We start from the raw sequence: 11793 nt of genomic DNA on the forward strand, positions 1-11793 counted from the left end.
CAGCAAACAGCTGTTTCGGCACTCTAAAATACAGGTTCAGTCGGGTTGAACCTGTCTTCGTTTTTATTTGCACTGATGATGGCACTTGTATTTTAGAGTGCCGAAACAGCTGTTTGCTGGTTTTTTAACCTTTTTTCATTTTGAATTTGTACTTTATATACGTTGTCATATTTTATTCACTATTGAAGTATTGTATTGAAAACAATAGTGATGCACTATAACAGCATAATATTGTTTAAAAACAACAAAACAATTAGAATTTAATTGCAATTTTTAAAATGTAAAAACATTTGTAGTAGTGCTGAATCCATGAAAACTTGATTAAAGAAGCAGTGTTTATAAAATAACAATTTTCAAAGATTGCATACTTGCATTTCATAGTTACAAAGCACCAAAGGAGCCCTTCTATCAATGCATGAAAAGATGAGTTTGAAATATCACCCCAAAGTTCAAAAAGTTCAATATTGTTTATAGTTGAAGCAAGGGCGCCCATATGCAAAATTGTTAGAGGGGGGGGGGGGGGCTCGGATATTTTTCCCATGTGTTAGGAGTGTATTTTCTCCAGTGAAACCGATTTCAGGACAGATTAGAGTCATTAAAATATTCATAACTTATTCATTAACTAGTGGCACCCGCACGGCTTCGCCCGTAATAGAAAAATTAAAGGTCTTTTGGTTCGCTTGTATATTTACAAATGATGTATGGTGAATTTTCTCGCCAATTGGCTTGTACCGACGTTACGGTTCCACGTTATGGTCATTTCGTATCTCGCCAATTGGCTTGTGCCCATGTTACGGTTCCACGTTATGATAATTTCGTAATTTATGATAGTTCTTTTTCTTAAAATTGGAATAAAAAAGAACCACATCGAATTTTCGAAAAATCGCTTCGAGATGCACACCCCCATGCTACATACTAACTTTGTGCCAAATTTCATGAAAATCGGTCCGAACGGTTTAGGCGCTATGCGCGTCACAGACATCCTACAGACATCCAGACATCCTCCGGACAGAGAGACTTTCTGCTTTATTATTAGTAAAGATGGCTGGAGAATAAATTTTTTTACATTTTTGCAAAGAAAAAGTACCAAAAGCAATGAAGTTCTAATTTCAAAGGGGGCTCGAGCCCCCCCCCCCCCTTGCCCCTCTGTATGGGCGCCCTTGAGTTGAAGTATAAGTATCTAGCAATTAGCATGAAATAAATGAGTAACTGAAGAATTCTATTGAAGTGTAATTCATAATTATATTTAGTTGTCTCTTAATTTACTATTAGTTCTCTATTTCTGTTCTGAATATTAAAAAAAAAATACTGTTGTGTTTTAATTCGACGACCATTTCATTTTAAAGGCTTTAATCTGCAATATACAATTGTTTTGATATTCAGTTCGAATTTAAAAAATTTTTAAAAAAAAAATAGTATTTTCGCAGGAAAATATTTAAAAAAAGAAATTTGATAATATTAGTGTAATGCTTTAATTTTATATTTTTATTTGTTTACAGATTTAATGTTATTCCAATACTCTCAGATATATTAAGTGAATGTCCAAAAGAAAAAGTAACAAGAATAATATTGGCAACATTAAGAGTAAGTAAACTTGCATGTTATGTATTTGTCATTGGTATTAGATGTGTAACTTGGATTGGAAATTGTAAAAGAAAGCAAAGTTTTAAAATATTCTTTATTATTGGGATATAGATATAGAGTTACAATCCTACAGTACTCCAAGTTCCTCATGTATTTTTAAAATGTAAAATTTGATTCAAAGTTTTCAAAAATTGGGGTATTTTAAAATCATGAACTCTGTATACCCTGTATGAGCATTCAAGTGAAATATATAGTTTTCCGTAAAGATTACCACTAGAGATGGCACAAAGTGCAATTTGGCCGAAGCTCTGAATACCAAAGCTTCAGCTGCTCTGTATGTTGAGTTTTTAGCATTTAATGCACAATAAATGCATATATAACATCATGTCACTCTGAATATTCTTTACTACTCTTAGTTTTTTCAAAATTTTCAACTTGTTGTCTGTTTTTTCTTTTTCTTTTTATTAATGTCTATCCCAGACTTTGGCTTTGCGCTGGTAGCACCAGAAAAGCACTTGTTTTTAGTTTCTCATTAGAATAAGTAATATAAAGCTATATTTGGAATATTAAAGGCATGCTCTACAATTAAGTTAATGTTTATATTAACCAACTGATATGATCAAATATTAAATAATAGAATTATCCAATAAGAGATATTTAATTATAATAGAATTTTACATTAATCAACTATTCTGGAATACATTTTAGGATTTTAATTATTTAGAACAAATGTTTAGAATGCAGATCTAAAATGGATGTGCAACTTATAAACTGGACAGGAAACCTTCCTCATATTTTTATTTAAAAAAATAAATGAATTAGTAAATAAATAAATAAAGTAAAATGTAGCTTTAATTTATGTTCTGATAATTATCTGCATGTTTTACAATCCTGGTTAAATTGTTGATAGTCTTGATTAATGAATACAAAATGAGTTAAAATATGTTGACAGTTTAATGCATCCATATATTGTACCTCTAAACAAAATGTAATTTTAAAATAAATTACTTAAGGATGTCCATCAGTTGCATATCCGCCCTTGTATGTATGAATAACATCACTACTGTCCAACCACGGATTGGATGGAATTTTCAAACGTCCAGATAAGACGAATCTATGTGAATAAGGGGGAAAAGTAAAAATTTGATGCGCATATTCCACTCATTTGAACGAGACTCTGCTTCGCAAAAGCTAACATCGGTAAAAAATAATAGATTCGTCTATTTTCGGCTGTAAAACGGATGTTTGTCTTTCCATACAATCCGTGGTCAGACTATTGTTATAGGTTTCAAAGCTAGAAACATTTGAATGTTTAATGCAGTATATTTATATAGCTTCATTTTAGAACTTGAGTTTTTTAATAAAATTATAAACCAACTATAATGTTATATAGCTTTCAGTAGAATATATTCTTGATTAACATTTTATTAATTGCTGAATTAATTCTGGCTCTAAGGGTTCAATATACACGCATTTTAAAATTAAATATACATTTGAGGCAGTTAGAAGCAAAGGATGTAAGTGGCAAAATGTAAAATTTGGAGAGAACCAGTAGGTGAACCTCTCTTCTGTCTTGGGACAAGAGCTAGTCCTTGTAGCCCTGGTAGGTGCTGCTATACAGCATGAATTAGAAAAACTTTTCTATGAAAGCCTACCTAGACCCACAACATTAAACGCATTTTACGCAAAACTGGGAAATGTCCACTTACATCCCATTGCTTCTCACTGCCTCATTTCTGTTATAGTTTATCATAAGGTACAATTTTGAATTTAAAAGGCAATAGCTTGCATAATAAGCTCGTGGTTTGATCAAACTGAAGCTTCAGTGGAATGGCCAAAGCTTCGTTCCATGTTACAACATACTAGTTAACTACTTGAACAAGAGCTAGTCCTTGTAGCCATGGACGCCCATATACAAAATTGTAAGAGGGAGCTCAGAAATTTTAACCATGGTTTAGCAGAATATTTTCCCATAGAGGCAGATTTCAGGACAGATTAGTGTCATTAAAATTTGACATTTTTAATTACATATTCATTAATGGCTGGAGAAGAAATATTTTTATATTTTTGCAAAGAAAAAAGTACTAAAAGCAAGGAAGTTCTAATTTCCAAGGGGGGGGGGGCTCGAGCCCCCTTTGCCCCCCTATATGGTTGCCCTTGCTTGTAGCCCTGGTAGGTGCTGCTATACAGCATGAATTAGAGAAACTTTTCTATGAAAGCCTACCTAGACTCACAACTTAAAACGCATTTTATGCAAAACTTGGAAATGTCCACTTACATCCCAATGCTTCTCACTGCCTCATTTCTGTTATAGTTTATCATAAGGTACAATTTTGAATTTAAAAGACAATAGCTTGCATAATAAGCTCGTGGTTTGATCAAACTGAAGCTTCAGTGGAATGGCCAAAGCTTCGTTCCATGTTACAACATACTAGTTAACTACTTGAACAAGAGCTAGTCCTTGTAGCCATGGACGCCCATATACAAAATTGTAAGAGGGAGCTCAGAAATTTTAACCATGGTTTAGCAGAATATTTTCCCATAGAGGCAGATTTCAGGACAGATTAGTGTCATTAAAATTTGACATTTTTAATTACATATTCATTAATGGCTGGAGAAGAAATATTTTTATATTTTTGCAAAGAAAAAAGTACTAAAAGCAAGGAAGTTCTAATTTCCAAGGGGGGGGCTCGAGCCCCCTTTGCCCCCCTATATGGGTGCCCTTGCTTGTAGCCCTGGTAGGTGCTGCTATACAGCATGAATTAGAGAAACTTTTCAATGAAAGCCTACCTAGACTCACAACTTAAAACGCATTTTATGCAAAACTTGGAAATGTCCACTTACATCCCAATGCTTCTCACTGCCTCATTTCTGTTATAGTTTATCATAAGGTACAATTTTGAATTTAAAAGACAATAGCTTGCATAATAAGCTCGTGGTTTGATCAAACTGAAGCTTCAGTGGAATGGCCAAAGCTTCGTTCCATGTTACAACATACTAGTTAACTACTTGAACAAGAGCTAGTCCTTGTAGCCATGGACGCCCATATACAAAATTGTAAGAGGGAGCTCAGAAATTTTAACCATGGTTTAGCAGAATATTTTCCCATAGAGGCAGATTTCAGGACAGATTAGTGTCATTAAAATTTGACATTTTTAATTACATATTCATTAATTTCTGGAGAAGAAATATTTTTATATTTTTGCAAAGAAAAAAGTACTAAAAGCAAGGAAGTTCTAATTTCCAAGGGGGGGGGGCTCGAGCCCCCTTTGCCCCCCTATATGGGTGCCCTTGCTTGTAGCCCTGGTAGGTGCTGCTATACAGCATGAATTAGAGAAACTTTTCAATGAAAGCCTACCTAGACTCACAACTTAAAACGCATTTTATGCAAAACTTGGAAATGTCCACTTACATCCCATTGCTTCTCACTGCCTCATTTCTGTTATAGTTTATCATAAGGTACAATTTTGAATTTAAAAGGCAATAGCTTGCATAATAAGCTCGTGGTTTGATCAAACTGAAGCTTCAGTGGAATGGCCAAAGCTTCGTTCCATGTTACAACATACTAGTTAACTACTTGAACAAGAGCTAGTCCTTGTAGCCATGGACGCCCATATACAAAATTGTAAGAGGGAGCTCAGAAATTTTAACCATGGTTTAGCAGAATATTTTCCCATAGAGGCAGATTTCAGGACAGATTAGTGTCATTAAAATTTGACATTTTTAATTACTTATTCATTAATGGCTGGAGAAGAAATATTTTTATATTTTTGCAAAGAAAAAAGTACTAAAAGCAAGGAAGTTCTAATTTCCAAGGGTCCCCCTTGCTTGTAGCACTGGTAGGTGCTGCTATACAGCATGCAGGGCCTGATTACTGAATAGGCCAACTAGGCCCTGGCCTAGGGGCCCCCAAATGGCTGAAATTTCTTCAGTCTATGGCTAAAATTGTTTCAGCCAAGGGCTGAAGTTATAAAGTTTAAATACAGGGGGCCCCAAAAAATATGTGGCCTGGGGCCCCTTGATATCTTAATCGGGCCCTGACAGCATGAATTAGAGAAACTTTTCAATGAAAGCCTACCTAGACCCACAACATTAAACGCATTTTACGCAAAACTGGGAAATGTCCACTTACATCCCATTGCTTCTCACTGCCTCATTTCTGTTATAGTTTATCACAAGGTACAATTTTGAATTTAAAAGACAATAGCTTGCATAATAAGCTCATGGTTTGATCAAACTGAAGCTTCAGTGGAATGGCCAAAGCTTCGTTCCATGTTACAACATACTAGTTAACTACTTGAACAAGAGCTAGTCCTTGTAGCCATGGACGCCCATATACAAAATTGTAAGAGGGAGCTCAGAAATTTTAACCATGGTTTAGCAGAATATTTTCCCATAGAGGCAGATTTCAGGACAGATTAGTGTCATTAAAATTTGACATTTTTAATTACATATTCATTAATGGCTGGAGAAGAAATATTTTTATATTTTTGCAAAGAAAAAAGTACTAAAAGCAAGGAAGTTCTAATTTCCAAGGGGGGGGGGCTCGAGCCCCCTTTGCCCCCCTATATGGGTGCCCTTGCTTGTAGCCCTGGTAGGTGCTGCTATACAGCATGAATTAGAGAAACTTTTCAATGAAAGCCTACCTAGACTCACAACTTAAAACGCATTTTATGCAAAACTTGGAAATGTCCACTTACATCCCATTGCTTCTCACTGCCTCATTTCTGTTATAGTTTATCATAAGGTACAATTTTGAATTTAAAAGGCAATAGCTTGCATAATAAGCTCGTGGTTTGATCAAACTGAAGCTTCAGTGGAATGGCCAAAGCTTCGTTCCATGTTACAACATACTAGTTAACTACTTGAACAAGAGCTAGTCCTTGTAGCCATGGACGCCCATATACAAAATTGTAAGAGGGAGCTCAGAAATTTTAACCATGGTTTAGCAGAATATTTTCCCATAGAGGCAGATTTCAGGACAGATTAGTGTCATTAAAATTTGACATTTTTAATTACATATTCATTAATTTCTGGAGAAGAAATATTTTTATATTTTTGCAAAGAAAAAAGTACTAAAAGCAAGGAAGTTCTAATTTCCAAGGGGGGGGCTCGAGCCCCCTTTGCCCCCCTATATGGGTGCCCTTGCTTGTAGCCCTGGTAGGTGCTGCTATACAGCATGAATTAGAGAAACTTTTCAATGAAAGCCTACCTAGACTCACAACTTAAAACGCATTTTATGCAAAACTTGGAAATGTCCACTTACATCCCATTGCTTCTCACTGCCTCATTTCTGTTATAGTTTATCATAAGGTACAATTTTGAATTTAAAAGGCAATAGCTTGCATAATAAGCTCGTGGTTTGATCAAACTGAAGCTTCAGTGGAATGGCCAAAGCTTCGTTCCATGTTACAACATACTAGTTAACTACTTGAACAAGAGCTAGTCCTTGTAGCCATGGACGCCCATATACAAAATTGTAAGAGGGAGCTCAGAAATTTTAACCATGGTTTAGCAGAATATTTTCCCATAGAGGCAGATTTCAGGACAGATTAGTGTCATTAAAATTTGACATTTTTAATTACTTATTCATTAATGGCTGGAGAAGAAATATTTTTATATTTTTGCAAAGAAAAAAGTACTAAAAGCAAGGAAGTTCTAATTTCCAAGGGTCCCCCTTGCTTGTAGCACTGGTAGGTGCTGCTATACAGCATGCAGGGCCTGATTACTGAATAGGCCAACTAGGCCCTGGCCTAGGGGCCCCCAAATGGCTGAAATTTCTTCAGTCTATGGCTAAAATTGTTTCAGCCAAGGGCTGAAGTTATAAAGTTTAAATACAGGGGGCCCCAAAAAATATGTGGCCTGGGGCCCCTTGATATCTTAATCGGGCCCTGACAGCATGAATTAGAGAAACTTTTCAATGAAAGCCTACCTAGACCCACAACATTAAACGCATTTTACGCAAAACTGGGAAATGTCCACTTACATCCCATTGCTTCTCACTGCCTCATTTCTGTTATAGTTTATCACAAGGTACAATTTTGAATTTAAAAGACAATAGCTTGCATAATAAGCTCATGGTTTGATCAAACTGAAGCTTCAGTGGAATGGCCAAAGCTTCGTTCCATGTTACAACATACTAGTTAACTACTTGAACAAGAGCTAGTCCTTGTAGCCATGGACGCCCATATACAAAATTGTAAGAGGGAGCTCAGAAATTTTAACCATGGTTTAGCAGAATATTTTCCCATAGAGGCAGATTTCAGGACAGATTAGTGTCATTAAAATTTGACATTTTTAATTACATATTCATTAATGGCTGGAGAAGAAATATTTTTATATTTTTGCAAAGAAAAAAGTACTAAAAGCAAGGAAGTTCTAATTTCCAAGGGGGGGGGCTCGAGCCCCCTTTGCCCCCCTATATGGGTGCCCTTGCTTGTAGCCCTGGTAGGTGCTGCTATACAGCATGAATTAGAGAAACTTTTCAATGAAAGCCTACCTAGACTCACAACTTAAAACGCATTTTATGCAAAACTTGGAAATGTCCACTTACATCCCATTGCTTCTCACTGCCTCATTTCTGTTATAGTTTATCATAAGGTACAATTTTGAATTTAAAAGGCAATAGCTTGCATAATAAGCTCGTGGTTTGATCAAACTGAAGCTTCAGTGGAATGGCCAAAGCTTCGTTCCATGTTACAACATACTAGTTAACTACTTGAACAAGAGCTAGTCCTTGTAGCCATGGACGCCCATATACAAAATTGTAAGAGGGAGCTCAGAAATTTTAACCATGGTTTAGCAGAATATTTTCCCATAGAGGCAGATTTCAGGACAGATTAGTGTCATTAAAATTTGACATTTTTAATTACTTATTAATTAATGGCTGGAGAAGAAATATTTTTATATTTTTGCAAAGAAAAAAGTACTAAAAGCAAGGAAGTTCTAATTTCCAAGGGCCCCCCTTGCTTGTAGCACTGGTAGGTGCTGCTATACAGCATGCAGGGCCTGATTACTGAATAGGCCAACTAGGCCCTGGCCTAGGGGCCCCCAAATGGCTGAAATTTCTTCAGTCTATGGCTAAAATTGTTTCAGCCAAGGGCTGAAGTTATAAAGTTTAAATACAGGGGGCCCCAAAAAATATGTGGCCTGGGGCCCCTTGATATCTTAATCGGGCCCTGACAGCATGAATTAGAGAAACTTTTCAATGAAAGCCTACCTAGACCCACAACTTAAACTCATTTTAAGTAAAACTTGAAAATGTCCACGTACATCCCATTGCTTCGTTATGCCTCATTTCTGTTATAGTTTATCACAAGGTACAATTTTGAATTTAAAAGACAATAGCTTGCATAATAAGCTCATGCTTTGGCCAAACTGAAGCTTCAGTGGAATGGCCGAAGCTTCGTTCCATTTCTAGTTACAACATACTAGTTAACTACTTGAACAAGAACTGTCTTAAAGGAAACCAAGATTTGAAATTTTTTGCTTGTCATAGCAATTTTGCTGTTTTACCATGTTGTCAGTGTATAACCGTAATTCTAATAATCCTTTTGCATTTTAATATATAATTTCAGATATTTTCGCTTGAAGTTACCAGCAGTAGTGATAACAAATATTTCATATGTTTGGATTAAATTTTTACATTATAAAAATAAAGTGTCTTGAAGGAGAGGAACTAACTTGTGTGAAGTTTTGCATTGAATTGTTAAAAACTTAGTTGGAGCATTTCATTTGTTATTGAAAAGTTTTTCAAAAGATGCTCCATTGCTCCCCCTCTCTTATTTTTTGCACCTTTTGTGAAATATTTTGTCCTATTTCAGAACCTGATTGAAAAGCCAGAGGAGTTAAGCATTAGCCGAGATAATGCCATTGCCATGGTGCAGTGCAAAGTGCTGAAACAATTGGACATACTTCAGAGTCGCAGGTTTGATGATCCAGACATTGTAGAAGATTTAGAATTCCTCAATGAAAAGCTTCAGACAAGCGTTCAAGATTTAAGGTTAGAATTGAAATTTCATGCTGCAATATGTTATCCGACTCTAAAATGCTATGAACTGCTGATATCTGAAATTACTAATTTGAGAGAATAAGTACAGTTGTGGAATTTAGTGAAACATTTGCTAACCAAGGTATTATTTGAAGCACATAGCAGCAAAGTAGGTGCCTCCAATTCCAACTGTTGTGTAAATGCGCTTTTTAGTTTCTTCAGTGCATTACTTAAGTAGGCCAACAACCCAAGAGTTTCAACATGGTCTCCTAAATGTTTTCCTAAACAAAACATGAAAAGTTATTGTTACTAATATCTTTTTGTCTAGGCAGATATGTGAATTTGTCCTTGAAAATTTGTTTTTTTGGGATACATACCTACTTTTTCAGCTATACACTTCATTTGCCTTATGTAAATAAATCAGTGGGAAGTGAATGTTAGTGTCCATTATAAACTATTTCACCTCATCTGATTTTAGTCAAAGCTGAGAAAAGTATAATATATCAATGTCTAAATATGGGAAGAATGATCTGCCCTCCTCCCATCAAATAATAGGGCTAAAAGTTAAAAGAAATATTTTTAATTGTATAAAAGCCTCAATCAACCTATTATCTTCAAGCAATTTTTGATGTCTTTATGCTTAAGCCCCCTGTGCAATGAGGAGCTGTACTTAGGTTGGAGTCTTAGCTTTGGCAAATAGCTTTTAAACCCCCCTTTTTCCATAGGAATGTGTGAAGTCAACCCTTAAAAACTTTACAGTAGAAAGTTCCAAATGACCTCTCTCCCTGTTTCTTGAAGAATTTTTCGTCTCAATTTATTTTACAGCTCAGTTCTCACATGGTTCAAAGTTGCCCTAAAGAACAGAATAACATTAAACCAGGTTAATTATTCCTTTTAAACATTTTTTATGATTATCGTTAATTAAATTTGGTTAGTACACTATTTTAGGAGTTTTTCTGTGGTTTTAAGCCAATATATGTAACAACACTATTATAATATGAGTGGGATGCTAAAAATATAGAAATTGTGAATCAAAGTTAAGCCAAATAAATATTATGCTGTTATCTTTTGTCATGAAATACAACTATTTGGAAAAGTTAATGAAATGGACATTTTATAAATTTTGTGTTTCAGTTATAATTGAACTGTTATCAGAGAGATGACAGTGTTAAAAATTATTTTCAACAAATTTCTTAAACTACTCAATCACAAAATTCAATTGGTCTTTTATAGCTCTTTTGATGAATATTCTACAGAAATTAAATCAGGCAGATTAGAGTGGAGTCCTGTGCACAACTCTGAGAAATTTTGGCGAGAAAACACTCATCGCTTGAATGAAAAAAATTATGAACTATTAAAGTAAGCTCTTGAAATACATTTTACAAAAAAAGAATCCTGTTTGTTTTTGAAAAATGTTTGACAAAAGTATGTAGCAAGCATTGTATGTGTACATTCAAGAGGAAATTATTTTCAAAGACAGTTTCTTTGTTTAATTATATTTTTTAATATACAAAATGATCTGTAATGTATTATGTTTTGCTACATTTACCTTTATAAAAAAATTTCAGAAACAATTAAATTTTTTAACAGCTTTTTGCGTTATTTCTGGACACTTGGACCCATTTTCATAAATGCCTTAAAAAATTCAGGTATATTAACAATTGGAAACAGTTTATATCAAACACGAATTGGCAAATTGATTGCAGACACATGTTTTGGGGTTTCAAGAAACTCTTTTTTTTCAATGCAGAGAAGTGTGAGCTTTAGGATGAAAAGTTATTCCAGAGAAACAATGAAGCTCCTAGAAGCCCGAAACATGTATCTGAAATTAGTTTGCTAATTTGTGCTTGATAGATGTTGCTTACCATTGTTCCTTCGTTGCACAAAAGCATTTATTCATTTCGTATTAAGACCAGGGTTGCCAGATTTCAGAACAGTAAATATGGGACAGGCTCCTGAGAGTGAAAGCGGGTAGGGGGTGGATATTTTTTAAGATTGAGGGTAATTACTGGATATGGTGTATTTTTAAGGGGTGCTTTCCGACGTAGAATGTTTCTATATGAAACATTTGAGAAATTCAATCATATCATAGCATTAAACTTTACAAAATGTCGCCGATCTAAGTATAAAAATCGTTTTCATTACGATTGCCGACTCATTCGCAGGGGTATATTTCCAACATTAGTCAATGAGCAAAGAGGAAGTAATCATTGGTCTGC

The 11793-nt window shown here is 34.9% G+C and overlaps 1 protein-coding gene across 3 annotated transcripts in view; it reads left to right on the forward strand.

The window, feature by feature from the left end:
- Positions 1-11793, forward strand: part of LOC129217763 (V-type proton ATPase subunit H-like) — a 76163-nt gene that overhangs the window by 40593 nt on the left and 23777 nt on the right. For all 3 annotated transcript variants that reach the window (XM_054852106.1, XM_054852107.1, XM_054852105.1), the window contains exons 8-10: positions 1500-1584; positions 9408-9586; positions 10808-10933. In XM_054852106.1, the coding sequence (XP_054708081.1) occupies positions 1500-1584; positions 9408-9586; positions 10808-10933 (390 nt within the window). The remainder of the gene's footprint in view (positions 1-1499; positions 1585-9407; positions 9587-10807; positions 10934-11793) is intronic.

This window comes from Uloborus diversus, chromosome 2 (genome assembly GCF_026930045.1).
Source record: "Uloborus diversus isolate 005 chromosome 2, Udiv.v.3.1, whole genome shotgun sequence".
Lineage (NCBI taxonomy): Eukaryota > Metazoa > Arthropoda > Arachnida > Araneae > Uloboridae > Uloborus > Uloborus diversus.